The sequence below is a fragment of the Mustela nigripes genome, chromosome 12 (assembly GCF_022355385.1).
Source record: "Mustela nigripes isolate SB6536 chromosome 12, MUSNIG.SB6536, whole genome shotgun sequence".
In the NCBI taxonomy this organism is placed as follows: domain Eukaryota; kingdom Metazoa; phylum Chordata; class Mammalia; order Carnivora; family Mustelidae; genus Mustela; species Mustela nigripes.
This window is the reverse complement of record NC_081568.1, coordinates 56633091-56651802: the sequence shown is the minus strand read 5'-3', so window position 1 is coordinate 56651802 and position 18712 is coordinate 56633091. Positions and strand designations below refer to the sequence as shown.

Sequence of the window (18712 nt, the reverse complement as noted above, 5' to 3'; positions counted from 1 at the left end):
CACAACAAGCTGTCCGCCTGCAAATTTCTTTTTCTTTTTTTAAATGCAAGAAAATACTTAAAGCTGCTCTAGTAGAAGTTTATAATATTTTATATAAACATTCTTAACTGATCTGTTTGTAAACATTTTAATGGCAATTCTTTCAGCAAACACACAATATATTCATAACAAACCACACAGCATTTGATGTTTTCTTCATAAATCAGCTGTACCTAATGCAATTTATCTTTTAAAAGATGTTTTTGACTAAACACAGCTCTGAGTCGGTAAGAAATCCACAAATAAGCACCTTATCTCTTTAATGACTTGCTTAGGCTTCCCTATATTTACTGCTTAATGATCGGAAGCATTTAATTTTCAAAGTTTCATTAAAACCCATCTACGAAGCTGATGGATAAGCAATAGTGATTTGTGATAGAAGATGAGGGAAGCCATTAACCTACATAGGTACCAAGGAGAAAAGTAAACAGAGAAGAGAATACTTTTTTTTTGAAGACAAGTCTCTTCCTATTTGTCATTATTAAACTCTAGAGCATCTGTTCCAGGTTTGATCTTCAATACGGATATGAGGCATTGCCGCCTGGAAATGAAAGTCTAAGATAAGGTAGGATTCTTAAGAGATCTTCATGGAAAAAAAAAAAAAAATACCCTAGGTTGCCATTTACTGGGAAGGGGAAATCAATACGAAGACTTAGAAACTTGTGGCGAGAGGACATTTTCTAGGTATAGGTCATAGTTTATCAAGTTGCCTCTTTTGCAATGTAATTTACTTGCTAATAAGACCAACCAACTATACCTGAATACTGTGTTATCGTCAAAATATGATTTTAAAATTCTCTCCTCATTTCTTGTGTGCTGGAGGTTTGCTGGTTTATTTTTCCCGAGCGCGGAGTGGGTAGACATGGTTGATTTAAAAGAAAATGAATGGTTTTATACTCCTCTTTATTTAAAAAACAGGCATCCCAAACGCCATAATGTGCCGTACCCAGAACACGAAAAGGTATTTAAGAAGCAGGCCTACCGTTCTCATCATCTGACTTATTTTCGTTGTCAGAATCGGTCAAAGTAAGGGCTGAGTTCTCACGACTGGACAGGCCGGAACTGCGTCTGGATTTTATCCCTCTCCCCCACAGTCTGATGGCGTGTTCTGGAGACATCCCTCCCTCTGTGTCGGAGTCGGCGTCAGACCCTGTGCTCAGAGAGTAGCCCTGGTGAAGGATCCCCATGTCAGAACAGTAGCCACTTCGGTGCGGGGAGGGCTCACAGATTCCCAGTTCCGCAAGGGTGAAGTTAGTTCCTAAGGTGACAGCAACAGAGAGACTGATTACAAATTGTGAAATGCCTTACAAAGTGGAAATTTATTCTTACAAAGAGCATACAGGTGGTTTTTCCCACCCAAAAAAAAAAAAAAAAAAAATCTACCAGATTTCCATGGTATACAGGAATATATGAGCAAGAGTATTTAGGATATTGGGGTAAATTTGAGAGCAAAAAAGTAAACATCTACGATTACTTTTAACCCTAGGCCAGAATGCTCAGATTTTGTTTAAAAAATGTTACAGCATTTACTGCTGTCTAGGTAGCACATGTAGCTGAAAAAAACATGGGATTTGTAATAATAGCTAATATATATACCAAATGCTTACTTTGCTCTGGGCATCTTTGGTTGGGCAACTTCTATTTTATGTTTTTAAGTTTTATAGCAACTTTATGAAGAAGATAATATTATTGTAATCATTTTGTAAGGAAACTGAGGAACAGAGGAACAGAGAATTTAAGTGACTTACCCAAGGTCACACATCTAGATTGTAGCAAAACATGGATCTGATCCTTGAGCAGTCTGTCTTCATGTCAAAGAACCTTAATCCTCCAATAAATGTGAGTGGTGGCCAGGAGACCTGGGTACTGGTCCCAGCTTCCCACTGGTAAGTCTCATTGTGGCAAGTCTCTTACTCCTTGAGCCCCAGTTTTCTCATCTGTAAAATCTGGGTATTAATCTCTTAAATTCCTCTCAGGATCACTGTGTATCTTCTATGTGATAATATACACCAATTTTTTTTTTAATAAACTATGTAATGTATTATTTAAGTTAGCATCCTCTGGATGAAAAGTCAGTCCTTACACTTTTAAATGATATCAAACAATGTCTTCAGCTTAAAACCACAAGTAGTTTGGAGAGTGAATGTGTGCATGAATGGGAAGCGGAAGAGAATAGACTTTTATTGACCATTTTTATGTTACCATATGTTGGGCATGGGCAGACAGTGTATAGGCTTTAAATCTCATTTAAGTATCATAATAGCCCAGCAGTTTAGGTGTTGACGATTTCCGAGGTCATGCCTAGGCAAGTGGCAGATCCACAATACACCTCGAATCTGCAGATTCCAAGCATCTGCTCATTCTACAATATGAAATGCTCTGAATCAAAAACCAGCCTGGCAACATTTTGGCACAGTGAATGCTCTATCTGTGTACTTCACTCTTACAGCTTCTTATAAGAGATTTTAAGCTTTCAATGCAAATTAGATGAAATCATGTGGTACATTCTATTTACTGACATATATAGCTGATTTTTTTTTTTTTTTTTTTTTTTGGTCTTTAACTAAGTTACAGACAATGGGGGAAAATGCAGTGAAGAAATGCAGTTCCATGCTATTAGCGAGGAAAACCTTATAAATAACACCACATCCATGGTTTACTTTGTATATACTTATTATATTAGGGTCATTCCCCATCAATCATATCTCCAAACTTATGACATAACATGACTACTCTATGATACTCCACATACATGGCATCATTTCTCAGCTTTTATTTTAAAAAGTGTTTGCAACTGTTTGTATTAACGTAGTGTGACTTTAATTTGTAATATTCTGAGGTTCTACTTTCCAACTTCACCACACATTGAAGTTCCACAGTCTTCTTTAGTTAGCTGTGTAAATGGGATCAAACCCAATTTTATACATAATTGCTTCTGCAGAGTGAAACCTATTCATTGGAGAGCTAACCCAAGCAAAACTTCCTGTGGGGATGGGGTGATTTCCTGCTTACTGGGCACGGAAGAGGAAGTCCTCACCACCACCAGCATGGTCCTCAGTGCTGTTACTTATTCCCTGTACATATTTTATCATGTCTGAGATCCCTTGTCCAGGTACTCTGTTCCAGTTAACATCCTTGGTACTTAGGTATTTTCTCATAATTGTACGCTAAAATTTTTATTTTAGTTTCAGTAGTCTATAAAATGAAAGTTAAGTTCATATATGTCTGATGTTACAATGCTTTTCTGTTTTTGTTTTCTCATCTTCAGTAAATGAAGAGTCACTTAATATGAGCATTCTCCCATCTTGTTTCTAGAGCTCATGTTTGCTCTGGACAGGCAGGAAATATAATGTTTCCTTTTCCTATAATAAATGAAAACAAGTCAAACGAAAACACACATGTTTTTATTCCACATGTGGGAATTTTTAGCTATACGATTCCATTTGAAATGGAGTGTGTATGTATTAAGGCAACTTTCCTGATGGTTTTCCCACATCTCATTATCTGGAACTAGTTTCAAAGACCTCCTCGGGAAAAGAGAAACATCTGTGTGAGGAAAGGAAGCTTCAGTTTTCAGAGCATCCCATGTGCTTTTCAATCTGGGTACTCAAAGTAACAGGCAATATGCCTAGGGCATGGAAAGCCATGGAATAAATGCAGTCTTCTTCTTTGGTTATCAAATTTACTTGATGATAAGAAATTAAAATATTGTTTTTTTCTGTTAAACTTAAAATCATCATAAATCATTTAAAATTAGCACAACTTTTAAAGTAACTGCAAATGTTGGAAAACAGCATACTTTAAGAGTTTCAACTTTAAGCTTACGGCCCCATAAGCCACAAACAAGCAACACTCTACAGAAAATTGGAGATGAGGTAGTGAAGTCATTGGGAAAATTAACTATGTTTACACTGGTTTATAGGAAGCCAGGTTTTAGTCTAAATTCAGAAAAGTTTCCTCAAAAATACTACCTTCTAAACTCCTTATAGTCATTTTCCAATAGGACCATGGTCTCCCAATGCCACCCTTTCCTCACAACTCCTAGTTTGGTACCTTTTGTCCTCAACTAACTCAAAAGAATAGTAATCTTATTCTAAGTACCTGGGACAGATTCTGGCCCAAGCCATTTCCAAGTTTGCTGGCTTAACATATGAAGCTGGCAAGCCACATACACAGTGGAAAGGAAAAATGGATCTATCATTTATTAAATCATTCAACAAATATTTATCGTTCCTAGTGCTATGCTAGGCATTGGGGATATAACAGTAAGCCTTATAAAAATGGAGCCCATGACATTTACAGTCTAATTGGGAAAGAGACATTAATCAAAGAATCCCATAAACAAAGTACAATTTATACAGTGATAAATACTATATAGGAAAAGGACAAGGAGCCATGAAAGGTCATCTACTGGTCCGACCGTTCATCCTTTCACAGCTTGGCCAGCAGATGTTCATCTAGCAGTAGACTTACTACTTGGAGGGACTCTGAATTTACTCCAGGAAGTCCTCAGGCCCCCTTCAGTGTGCTCTTTCCAAACTGTTCCCAAACATTCCCCTATATACACTGATTTCAGACAAACATTTTTCACGTAGTTTATCTCACAGCACAAAACTCTCACGTCATACTCTTCTGCTCAGAATGTAAACAGCATAGGGGAATTTTAATACCATGTCAACTTATTGTTTTTCACTTACTTTGCTCATTGATGGAAGGTTGATTTTGCTTTAATTCATCTTGTATAATTATGTCTTTATTAAGCTCCATGGCAGCTTTGAATGGAAGAGAGAGACTAGTCATTGTGTGATTCTCCAAGCTAAGATTTCTAGTGGAATGCAGTCAACATTTCTTTCCTTCTTTATTTTCTTGAAGAAGATAGAAAGAGTCATCATATCTCAGTATCCACGAAACATATGTTTACCTTCTATCTGCCTCCAGTGTCTCTGATACTGTATTAAAGTGGATGTGGATGATGTTTCAAACTTATTTCATCTCAGGTATGTGTTTTATGGTCGATGCCAGTGAACTGCCCAGTGTGGCCCCAAGTTACATCATCAAGGCCAAGGTCACTATTTTTGTTTTAAAAATCCATATCCGTATTTTAGAGTGTGAGTATAATTTAGGATGTTGGGAGATAAAATTAATTCCTAAAACTGTTAGGTGACCAGGATAGCAGAACACAAGTGTTTAAAAATAATTCTCTTGGTAAATCTTTTTGTCGTTGAGTGGACTTTTTCTTGGCCATAACTTCAGTGTATAACCCAGATCCTTTTCAGAATTTTTTTGAGAGAAATTTTGCAAGAGATATAAAAAATCAGCCTCTCACCAACTAGTTTTGTTTGGGGACACAATTCAAAGGAAAGATATGGCAGCGTATTGTGATCATGGCTTTATCTTCTAAGTTTTTACCAACTTCTCACACTTTGAAATAACCTTTAACTAGGAGAAGCACATATGTCGCTAAGTCAGAATTATCATGTCATGGTAATACCAGGGAATACAAATAGCACTGGAAATGTCAGCATTTGAACAGATTTTCTACTAGGAGGGCAGGAAGATAAAAGTTAACTGTAGTAATAGGGGAGTACAATATAGAAAACTTGTATTACCTAAATGTTCACTATGTGAGTCCCCTGAATTTAAGAGAGAGAATTCTATACACAGGAGCAAAAGTTGCTACAACATGAAAACAGTCACTAATGATCACTTCTAAAATTAATCCCCACCATACCAACCCACTTACTGCTAATCTCTGCTCATATCAACCAACCTATCAACATCTGTATCATTAGTTAGTTGTTGATGACAGAAAGTAATATAGTGCCAATATAAGTCTAAGTTGTAAAGCTTGTGAAGATGCAGATTTCCATGAAGTCAATACAAGTAATGCTAAGAAACACTAGGATCATAAGCAAAGCCACATAATTACCATGATCTAACAGAATTAACCTGTGAACAAGGAAAAAAAATAGAAATGCATATTGGCATGATTACGGTTTCTTCAAAAGATGACAGTCTTCTGGTTTTGGATCAAGATAGAATTTCCCATGCTGTTCTACTTGTCCCACTAAGTACAGCTAACTCCCCCTGAGGAGTACATAGAAAAACTACTTAGAAAGAGTTTAAAGGGTGTCTAAAGAAGACAGTGCTATTAGGATCCTGGGACCTGAGAAAAGACATAGTTGTGAGTTCCCTGGGGTTTACTTTTGCCTTATGTATTCCGGACCTGGTGTTGGAGAAATCTGCAAATTAAAAACACCAGTGGAAACGGGCAAAATAAGCCTAGAGTAAAGCCTACTGTAAATTAAGGGTCCTTCCTTACGTCCATAAACACGCCAGGGTAGAATTTCATCCTCATCCAATAGGAATGAGCCTTCCCAGACATCCCACAGGAAGGCATCATTGGTGGCCTTGAGATGATCCTGGACTTACATCCCCACCCAGTGGTAATGAAGCACCCCTTCCTCTCCCTGATGGTGTCAGAGAAGAACTGATGTTAAATTGAAATTTACCACCGCTGAAAAATTCATGGGGGAGCTATAAAGAGGTGTCCCTCTCTCTCTGAGTTGCGCCGGTGTCTGCAGAATCCCAGTGAAGAGTCTAAAATTCCAACTTGGCTCAGCAAGAGAGCATCCTTTCTCAATCCATTCCACCACCCACTCCCCTACCCACCAGGCCCTGCTTTGTCAAAGAAGGCCAAGTGAGAAACTTGGGACTTTCACCTCCATCTGGCAGTGAAGGCTCAATGTCCCATTTTTCCTACTGGCTGGGTATCAGAGGAAGCTTGCTGCAACAGAAGATTTAGATGAGATCCAGAGTTTCAAAACACAATATTTCAAATAGCCAGGATATAATAAAAAAATCACTCATCATACCAAGAATCAGGAAAATCTCAACTTTGAATGAGGACTGATAACTATTTAAATAAAAGGTTAATGAATAGTCCTTAGGAAAATTGATGAATTCATCCTTTTTTTTTTTTTTTGCAAAATACAACTCTCTGTGATCATGCTGTGAAATTCAAATATAAAGTGAAGGATATATTGTACGTTCAGGCAATTTTGCCGTAAAATGTATATTATGCCTTGCACAAAAACTGTTATTCTTTATCCTTTTGCATAATTATAGCATAATTAGAATAATAAATTGTATTAAACATTAAAATATACTTTTGATAATCAATGTTCTTTTTGGAAGATAAAGTTAGAACAAATTATTTTTACTAATTGATATGAAATATTGATTCTTTTTTTAACACTGATTCCATTTTTAAGTGGCCTTTTTCTAGCATCATTATCCTAAGACAAAGAGAACCTCTTGTATATAAGCATGGGTCAATTTTCCCGAGCAAATGTTAGAGTCTACACCTTTAAGTCAGAAATGAGTATGAACTCCAAATTTTCCTGCAAGTATTTAAGAAAATGGTATCAATTATAATAGTATAGTTCTTTTTTTTTTTTAAATCACAGTAAGTGGAGTAAGTTTTTGCAGCAGATAGTTATCAAGAAAAATATGGCAATTATAAGTGATAAAAGATAAGTTTTATTTTTGATTGATTGAAAATAAACCACCAAATTGTTATCTTGTATTTAGTTTCGATATCTTATCTTGAAATTTGAGAAATCATTGATATGTACAAGCTACAGAAAATGATCACTTACCAAAAACTTACCAATATTATCTAACATATTATTTTTAAACAATCTAAGATCTATATATCTATAAATACATTGATAACAATTTTGGGAAAACCACTGAAGAAACTACTTATGAATTCTAATTTTTTATGCTTGTGTGTATTAAAATTCTTCATATAAACTCCTTCTTAATGCCCTTCTAAAGTTCATCTGATTTTACATATTCAGATATTTTTCCAAATGCTGACAAGACTGTTCATGAAAACTCCTGTGGCTTAAAAACTACAGAGGAGTTGTACATGTATTATTATTCATAAAAACTTAAGCCAAACATTTATATTTCAAAAATTCACTTTAAGAATAAGAATTTTCTTATATGTATAGTTCCTAAAATACTAATATTTTGATAGTTCTAAACTTTCAGATTATTTTAAACTCTACCTAAAGGTGTGATAGATCACAACTTTCACAATTTTTTTTCCAGTGTAAATAAACACATTCTAAATCAAGGAAACATCAAAATGGTTAGTGACGACAGGAGAGTTTCCAATATCCTTGGTTTCTCTCTAAGCTTTCTAACTTCAAAGAGAAAGGTGAATGTGGCATTCTCCTACAATATGGTGGCATTTTCACTGTTCCAGCCTGAACAAAGACCGATTTGGAACACCCAAAGCAGCCACAACAAAAGGTTCTGCTGAACAACTGCCAATTCATAAATAGAAATGAAATACCCAGTAACCTAGCTAGCTGGAGATTCTTTTCTGCTGATGAAAATTCCAACAAGATAAAAATTGAATTCTGGTATTAAAAACTATACCTATCAGTTACCCTGTGTAACAGCATTACCAAAGTGTAGAGTCATCTGACCACGTGGGACTGTGCCTCTTCAAAAAAAAACCTTTTTTTTTTGATAAATAAAATAAATTTGGATAAAAAAATAAATAAAAGAACAATAGTGAATTGGCTGCAACAGTCTAGCTGTCCTATGTTTGAGAACAGCTACTAGATTAGCTTACATTTATTGAGGACTTCACAGTGTGGCAGGTACTGGTCTAAATGCTTTCAGGTACAGTTTTCAAATTAATGAGGACAACAGCCCTCTAAAATTGTCACTATATTGGCTAGGGTTAACGTGGGAATTCCAAAGTCTGTTTTAAAAATACTTGACCATAAATTCTTAGAATTATATCTTCTGATGAGTCTCCATTTACTCTTTTATAAAATAAACATAAAAATAGCATCCGCCTTCATAGGGTTGTTATGAGCAATGAATTAGACAAGGCAGGTAAAAATGCTTCTTAGAACATTGTCTGCCACAGAGTAGCCTTAAAACAAACATAGCTAGTATGATGATCATCAGTTTACAGATGCAGAAACTTTATTTTTAAATTATAATTATTGTAATTGAATTTATATAGTTTATATTTTTAAATTACAGTTTATTGTATTTAATTGCAATTACTAACATTGTCTATTTTCTCTTGAGCTGACTGGGGACAATCAATATTTCTAGGACTATGCTCATTTCATCTATGTTTTCAAATGGTTTGGCACAAAGTTATCCAAGTATTTTTGAATCCTTTTAATTTCTGCTAGGTTAATAGCATGTTGTCCTTATTTTCATTCTTGACATTACTTGTGCTTTCTTTTTTTTTTATTTAAATTTTTTATTTTTTATAAACATATATTTTTATCCCCAGGGGTACAGGTCTGTGAATCACCAGGTTTACATGTCCATCAACAGATGAATGGATCAAGAAGATGTGGTATATATACACAATGGAATACTTGTGCTTTCTTTTTAAAAATATCTTTAAAAATTTTTTGAGTGCAGTTGACACACATTCCATTAATTTCAAGTGTGCAGTACAGTGAGTCAACATCTCTATGCGTTATGTTCTGCTCACAAGTGTAACTATCATATGTCACCATATAACACTATTACAATATCACTGATTATATTCCCTATGCTGTATCTTTTATTCCCACAACTTACTCATTTCATAAATGAAAACCTGTATCTCCCACTCCCTTCCCTTCATTTTGATCATCTTCCCTACCCTGTTCCTCCTGGGGGGGAACCATCAGTTTGTTCTCTGTATTCATAGATCTGATTCTGCTTTTTGTTTGTTATCATTTGTTTTTTAGATTCCACACATGAGTGAAATCATACCGTATTTGGTATTCTCAGTATGACCCATTTCACTTAGCATAATACCCTCTAGAGCCATCAACATTGTCACAAATGGCAAAAAACAAAAACAAAAACTCATCCTTTTTAATGGCTATATAGTGTGTGTGTGTATGTGTGTACCACATCTTCCTTATTAGAGATACCATATGATCCATTAATTCTACTCTGGGAATTTACCCAAAGAAAATGAAAACACTAATTTGAAAAGATACACGCATACCTATGTTTATTGCAGCATTATTTATAAAAACCAAGGTATGGAAGCCACCTAGATGCCCATCAATAGATGTATGTATTTTCTTTCTTTGGTTGGTTTCACCAATGAATCTGAGAAGAACACATGCTCTCTAATTACTGAGTGTAAGATTCCAAATATGTCAATTAGACCAAATTATTAATTATGTGGTCAATTCCTCTATATGGTACTAATTCTTTTCTTTTCTTTTTCCTTTCCTCTCTATCTTTCCTTTCCCACCTTCACATGGGTTAATATTTTTTTTATTTCATTTTAATTTTTCTATTGATTTTTTAGTTATCTCCTCAAATAACTTTTTAGTTGTTTCTCTAGGGATTATAATATGTATGTCATGTCAGTCTATTCATAGTTCTAATCTTATATACTGTTCCTTCCATTTCTGTGCATTCATCATTTTTCTATTCTAAACATTTCTCAGTCATTGCCTCTTTAATATTTACTTACTTCTATACTGTTACACTAAGTATTATTCTTCTCTCTAAATGTCTCTATTATATTTTTAATCTCTTTTCTCTCTGTCTCTTGCTAATTTCTTCTTGCTATTTTTTCCAGCTGACTAATTCTCTCTTTAATTGTGCCCGATCTCATATTTACTGTATGAAGTCAGTTATTTTTTCAACAATTATGTATTTCATTTATAAAACTTTTATAGCTTTTTAAGTGTTTCTGTTCAGTTTTTCTATTAAATTTGCATATTATACATTTGGAAGTATGGATCCTGTAAATTATAATGTTTTAGGACGTCAGAGATGAAAATTGGTTGTTTGTTGATTTGCTTGCTCTTAATTATGAAGGTTTGTTTTCTTATGTACTTAATTATATTTATTTTAGCTGACACTGGTTTAATTTTCAAAAATCACAAGGGCCTCAGATGAAGATTTGTGTTTGATTTTGTCTAAGACATATGGTACTATTAATCACATATCTCTTTTAGGATTCCTGGTTACTGCAAGAACCTCAGTTCCATGTCCCTCTTGCTCTAAATCCAAGGTCGAATGCCCCAAATGCAGGTCTAATATCAGTCCTTGCTCTCAGTGAAGACCTACCAGAAGCCTGTACTTCAATCTTCAGATTTCTGGCTTTAGCTCATTTTGGGTTTTTATTTTGTTTTATTTTAGCTGCTTGGAGATTTATCTTACTTACTGTGAGGAGATATGGTCTTGATCAAGCTATTCAATACTCCCATGTTTCAGTTTTTTCAATGTAAAATGGAGGAAATTATAGCAGTACTTGCCTCATCTGGTCATTGTGTCACAGAGCATATATATATTTAGAATATTCCAGGACAAAGTCAAAAGTCAATAAATATTAGCTATTATTATTAATATTACTATTACCATGTTATTAGAAAAAAAAGCACAAAAATACAAAATAATCTACATGATTCCCTTTTCTAGTTTTTCATACCTCTACACAAACAGTATAGTTTTCCAATTAAACTGTGTATATTTGGATAGAGTTAACATTTACTCCACTAATTAAGGTAACATTCTAGTTTCTGTTTTTTTTTTTTTTTTTAAGATTTTTACTTATTTATTTGACAGAGAGAGAGACAGTGAGGGAGGGAACATAAGTGAGGGAGGGAGTGGTAGAGGGAGAGGCAGGCTTCCCATTGAGCAGGGATCCCGATGTGGGGCCATGTGTGGTTTGATCCCAGAACCTTGGGATCATGACCTGAGCTGAAGGCAGATGTTTAATGACCGAGCCACCCAGGTGCCCCAACATTCTAGTTTCTTAAAAGAAAACAGAGAATATTTGATTTGTCAGTAGAGACGCTACCAACATTAACTAAAATTTTGACAAAGACATGACATTTGCATTCTTGGCATTCGTGAAAGTCCCTGTCTCTATGATGCACTTGGTATTTTGAAAACATTTTGACTTTCCCATCACCGAAGGATTATTCTGGATCTCAAGAGTTAATTAACTAATCTACAGTTTGACATCTAGTGAGATGGATGGATGGCAGTCTATCACCACGTGAATATATGTATAGCAGACATTTTGCTTCAGCAGCTAATCAGAGTCTACTCTGTAACCACAAATATTGGGGAGAAATGTTAATGATATACTCTTGTTTGTAAATCAATTCCTTTAAATCAACTGCTTCATTACCAATTATTGCTAGGATTTAGATACTTGTCTAAAAGTATGTTAAGCATCCAGGCACAGAGCTTGTAGAGAATGGCAAGACCATAGTTTCCTAGTGCCTGTTATAGCATCATTAAACAGGGAGAGGATAATTGAAACTGAATCAAGAGTTTTCCTTTTCTTCCTTTCCCACCTTGCTTCCTGTGTTCCAAACACATGTCGTAGGTTACAAGTACATGTAAAGACTTAATTACATTTAGCATCTGGCAGCTGTTGACTTACAGAGAATTGTTGAGTCACATAAAGTCAAAGTCAAAAGGAAATTCGGGAATAGAAGGCAAAAGCTTGCTCAATGGAGTAAAAAAATCTTATGTCATCACAGCTGAAATACTCTACCATCAGCACTATTATGTTCATGGTATGAGTGATGCTGTAACTAATTAGTTTCAGCAATACCAGAGACTAACTTGCCACTAAAATATACCATTCCCGACGTGGTTAGAGTCATCAGCTAAAGGGCCTTACAAGCATTGCTTTTAATAAGTGATGGATTCACTCACATACAATGGAGACAACAGCTTAACAAGGACTTTAACATACATACATAGAGGCATCAACAGGGAACTCTTTAAAAACAAGATCTTCACACTACCCACTCAAAACTGTCACCAAAGTTAGATATGTCAAGTAGGTTAGTTTATACACTGCTTCTTTTTGGAGGAAATAAGTCTCCTGAGAAACCAACAAGAGGTGGTCCAAATCTTTAATATTGGTTGCCATTTGCCACATATTGGCAATTTTATGGGTAGAGAATTATCAGAAATAACTGTCCTGATCTTAATAGAGATAGACCTCAACATTCAAACGTCAAGTTACAAAAGCATAATAAGAAAAGTATAATGAATTCTATATGTTGTTTTTGATACATAATATTAGCAAGATAAGTCTGAACTGGAAAAAAAACATACACCAAATTCTTCATAGCAATTATTTCTGGCAATATAGAGAGAAGAACGCAATGACAGGGGAGGGAATAGAGGAAGGAAAGAGGATTTGAAACAAAATTGACAAAATATTAACACTTGTTAATTATAGGGGATGAATACTGTATACTTTATTCTTTATGCTTTTCTGTGAGTTAAACTTTTTTCTAAAAATTAAAATAATTGAAAAATAGAAGTCTTGGACAGTCTATTTTTATCGCTTAAAAATATTTGTAAAATCATAATTTTTCTATTAAGTCATGTTTTCAACATTTTCATGGTTACATTTTGAAATAAACTACAAAGAAATACCTCCACTTGCATGTCTCTTTAACTTCTAGCCAATAAGGAGTAAGATTATGAAGCAAAAGTAAATGTAACCAATGGATAAATAAACTGTGATACACCATACAATGGAATATTATTTAGGAATAAAAAGAAAGAGAGTGATCAAGCCATGAAAAGACATGGAGGAAACTTAAATATATATTACTGAGTAAAAAAAGCCTATCTGAAAACTCTACATACTGTATGATTCTAACCAAATGACATTCTAGAAAAGGTAAAACTTTGGAGACAATAAAATGATCAGGGGTTGCTAGGGATTGAGCAGGGAGAGATGAGTATGTGGAACACAGACAAATTTTAGGGCAGTGAAAATACTCTCTATGATATTATAATGATGGACACATGTCATTTTACACTTTCCCAAACCCATCAAATTTATAGCATCAAGACCGAAATGTAATGTAAACTATGGCCTTTGGGTGATATTGATGTGCCAATGCAGGTTCATCAGTTGTAATAAATGTTCATCACTCTGGTAGGGAACGCTGATGATGAAAGAGGCTATGCATGGGGGGGTAAGGAGGCATATGGTATATCTCTGCTTCTTCCCCTCAATTTTGCTGTGAACCTAAAATCGCTCTAATAAAAATAGCCCTAAATTTTTTTAAAAAGTACATGCAACCAATTCATTCCATGACAGGATGACCACCAGGAAACTCATGTACTTTTCTCCCTAGGAGAAAGACTCTAGATCTTTGTGGTTAAGAACAGACCAGAAGCATGTAATCCAGAATTTGAATCCCTATTCCACCATTTATGGTTTGATGATATTCTGGTTAGTTAATTCCTCCACCCCTGATCTTCAGTCTCCATATCCATAAAATAGGTTTGATATATCTATATTCATAAGGCTGTGGAGACAACTAACTATGTGGGAACAGACACATGGATTCCTGAGAAGAGACATAAACCTAAAAGAAGGGAATCTAGGCTAGTAGAACAAAGATAAAGAGCCTCATTCATTCATTCATTCATTTATTCAATCAATATTTAGTAAGTGCTTACTAACTGCTAAACCTTGTTGGGCAGGCTTGGGATATATCGGAAAACAAGAGATCTTTAGCTGGGGCAAACAAATGTTAAACAGTTAACATAATGGATAAGTGTGTAGTACCCTCAAAGGTGGTAAGTACTATGAAAAGAAAACAGAAAATAGAGTGGGGACAGCCCTTTGTATTTTGAATAATTTGATCTAGGAAGGCCCGAGAAGATGACATTTAAACAAAGACTTGAAGAAGTTGAAAGAGTCAACCTTTTCAATACCTGGGGCAAAAGGAAACCATCCGTGTAAAGGTTCCAGGCAGGAGTGTGCCTGGCATGTCCCAGCAACAGCAAGAGGAACTTTGTGGCTGGAAAGCAGTGAACAAAGATGCCATCTTACAAGAAAGGGTCAAAGAGTTAATGAGAGCTGAGTTCTAAAGGGCTTTGAGAGGGATTTTAAGGACATTTATCTTTACTAAGAGTGAAACCCAAAGCAAATGCATTGTTTTTGGTGAGAGGGTCGACACTGTCTAATTTTCATTTCTAAAGGTTGGTCTATTAGGTTAGAATACCGAAGGAGAGGAATAAGAACAGAATCAAAGAGACCACTCAAAATGCATTTGTAAGAGATGATCACAGCCTATTCTGGTTGTAAGGAGCAAAGAGGTGGGCTGGGTGGGATTTCCTAATGGATTGCACGTAAGATATGGCAGAAAGGGGAACGTTGAATGTGACAATGTTTCTGAACTGAAAATTAGAAGAAGGGAGTTGCTACTAATTGTGATGGGGAAGACACACACGGACTAAGATTTCATTTCTGAATACCTGAGTTTGAAATATGTATTAGACATAGAAATGGAGATGCTGAGTAGGCAGTTGGATATATAAAAGATATAAATATGTAAGTGCTATATATTTGGGAGGCATTGGCATGTAGATTCTGTTTAGTGCCATGGAGCTGGATGACGTCACATTGTGGAATATCTCTACATAGAAAAGAATATCAAGGACTGAGACCTGAGTCAATTTTACATTCAGAGTTTGGAGCAAAGAGGAGGAAGAGGTAAAGGAGTATGAAAATGAACAACCAGTGCAGTGGGAGGAAAGCCATGAGCATATGCTAGAATAGAATCCAAGTAATGAACGTGTATTAAAGAGGGAAGGGCAACGAACTGTTTCGAACACTGCTGATAGACTGCTAAGATGAGAACCAAGAATGTGATGTGAAGGTATAGCTAACATGGTAATCACTGGGTGACTTGATGAAAAACAAAGAACAAACAAACAGAAACCAGAAACAGTTATGCGGAGGGGTATATTTAGGGATTCTAGGGATAACCTGCAGGGACTGTGTATAAGAAAATAGGGGAGAAGAATCAGCGGCAAGAACACAAACACATCATCTGAGATGTGCTACAATAAGGAGTGAAGCTGGTGTGAAGGAGTGAAGTGGTGGTAGCTGGTGGGAAAAGGAAAAGAAGAGAAGTTGGGGAAGGTCTTGGTCTGTTTTTTATGCTGGTAGGAATGAAAGGATGGTTCATTTAGGAAGGAGAGGTGGAGAACTCTTGATGCAACCTTCTTGAGTAGATCAGTGGGATGCTGATCTTGCACACAAGTGGGGGTTTCATCTGGGATAAGAGTTGAGATCGTTCATTTATAGTGATAGGAAGGAAGGCAGAGCTTGTGGGTGCAGCTGGTGGGAGTGGGTAGATGACAGATGAGGATTTGGGAGTTTGCCACTGATTGAGGATGGGGAGGTGCTGCTGGAGGTTTAGGAGAGTGCAGGGGAGATGAGGCTGACATCTAAGAGTGTGAGACCATGCAGAGATCAGAGTTTAGTACAACTGCAGAGCAGAATTGAGGGACCACTTGAAATTTAATAAACTTCAAAAACTTCTAGGACAAATTTATTACAGTGCACATGTAACAATGAACTCATCATTCACTAGGGCTGCTTTGATTCACATAAAAAATTAAATTATGGTGACTATATTCAGTTCTTAAAAATGAGAAAATATTAAATGTAATGTAAAAACACTGTTCCTAAAATGAATGGTTCTTATGTTAGGGGAAAAGGCAGAGCAATTAGGGTGATGGGTTATATATGTGGACCAATTTATTCCTTATGTGTAAATGGTAACTATAAATTCTGAATCCATAGAAATTAATTCATATTATATCACAAACTTCTACTTTTCATCAGACGGTTGTGCCATTTTTTCAGACAAGAAGCCTTTGTCTCAAAACATTGAAATTCACTTTTTTATATCCATGAGTGAATGTGACAAAAAGACATGTCAATTTCAATAGACCCAGGGCCAACTTACACGGTAGGCACAATAGACACGGTCACTAGGGCCATTAATACCTTTGGGGGCCCACAGAAATGGTTTAATGTCTTTAAAAATCTGAAAAAAACCCTTCCATTTGTAGAAAATGTTTTAATCTTTAACAATAATTTGTCTTTACATTACATAGTTGTAAACTATAATACTAAATATTTTTTAGGGAGGAGGGGCCCAACAAAGGCAGAAGTGCCTAAGGTCCATGAAAGTTATGGTACAGCCCCACATCTTCCATGAAATCCTTCCAGATATGGAAGGCCAAAATCACAGTGAACCAAAACATCAACTTCAAAGGATTTTAAAATGAAATGCAGACTGTGTTCTCTAATAGTGTTTTCATCCTGAAACGCACAAAGAACATCTTCCCCTGCACAGACATCAAATGCTCTGACCACTTGGCTTCTCCGGAGGCACAGGAGAAGTGCCTGGTCTCCATTTTCAGGTGTTTTGGCAAAGATATGCCCAGAGTTAATATCATCCTGCCTCTTCTAATTAGGAGAACAACTGTTCAGTCATTACAGACAACTTTCTTGGCGTTTCTCATTTTCCCAAAATATCTCCCAGAATCTCCAGAATCTCCAGTGACTATATGGTCTATCTTCTCTATTTAGTATTCAGAGAGCACACTTATTGAAGATTTTCAAAGCGAACTGCCTTAGGAATCAACATCATCCATGGAAAGTTGCAAGAATCACCTCCCCCAAGTATCAGAAAAGCAGGGAGTTTCCTGAGCTTTCCAGAAACCACAAAGCACATCTCTGACAGAGCTGAGAACTGAGATGCCCCTGCCTTAAAAAAAAAAGGGGGGGGGTGCGCCTGGGTGGCTCAGTGGGTTAAGCCGCTGCCTTCGGCTCAGGTCATGATCTCAGAGTCCTGGGATCGAGTCCCGCATCGGGCTTTCTGCTCAGCAGAGAGCCTGCTTCCCTCTCTCTCTCTCTGGCTGCCTCTCCGTCTACTTGTGATTTCTCTCTGTCAAATAAATAAATAAAAAATCTTTTAAAAAAAAAAATCAGTGGTCACTCCTGGCAGACAGCTTCCTTCATAGAAACCCAAATTTTCCTAGCAAAACTGCTACTTCTCTGGAATAATGGGCAATGAAGTCCAACGTGACACTTAATTGTTCTCTACTGAGATATTTCTCTTTGCTGAGGTTTTTCCAGGTGCTTTATGAAAAACATTTGCACTACCTGGCACTTTGTGAGCCTTCCTCTGAGAACCTTTCCCTTATTAAGATAGCTTTGCTTTCAAAGGGGACATTGGTTTTGTTTGCTCACTCAGAGCCCCATGAACAGACCACCAGGGAAATTGCTGCTTCGCTGGCATAAGTCCCACATGCCTATGTCACAAGGGGTTAGGAGCCTCATTAATTCCTGTGCTCTCATTTCAGGTTGTTTAGGGATCAGCAGCAGATTATTATTTCAAACACTTATTTCTTCCTTCAATTTCCTCTCTCTTAGAATTGGCTCCAAATCATTTTCTCTTGTGTGCAGTGTACTCAATCTCCATTCGGATAAGAAAATCAAAATAGTCTTTTCAGAAAACCTATCCATCAGCATTATCAGGAACACACCCCACAAAGGCTTTGGTTGATGTTCCTATATATCTGGCAGCTTTTATGCTTCTCTGTACTCTCTCCCCCAGAATCATGGCCATTATAAGGCTCACACAGGCCCGAGGGCACCCACTGTTTATGTTTCAAACTGATTATTTCAATGCAGTTCTACAAATAGACAAAAAGGTGTGCTGGGCACCAACCAGGGACACAGAGATGGAAAATTGGTGTGCCTGCTTTGGGCAATCTCCACAGGCTAACAAACAAGATAAACGTGTATATATAT

The 18712-nt window shown here is 36.2% G+C and overlaps 1 protein-coding gene across 1 annotated transcript in view; it reads right to left on the bottom strand.

The window, feature by feature from the left end:
• Positions 1–989: 989 nt before the first annotated feature.
• Positions 990–18712, bottom strand: part of LOC132028394 (teneurin-2-like) — an 83864-nt gene continuing 66141 nt past the window's right edge. Inside the window, exon 3 of the mRNA XM_059417316.1 lies at positions 990–1297. Coding sequence (XP_059273299.1) covers positions 1005–1297 — 293 coding nt within the window. The 3' untranslated portion in view covers positions 990–1004. The remainder of the gene's footprint in view (positions 1298–18712) is intronic.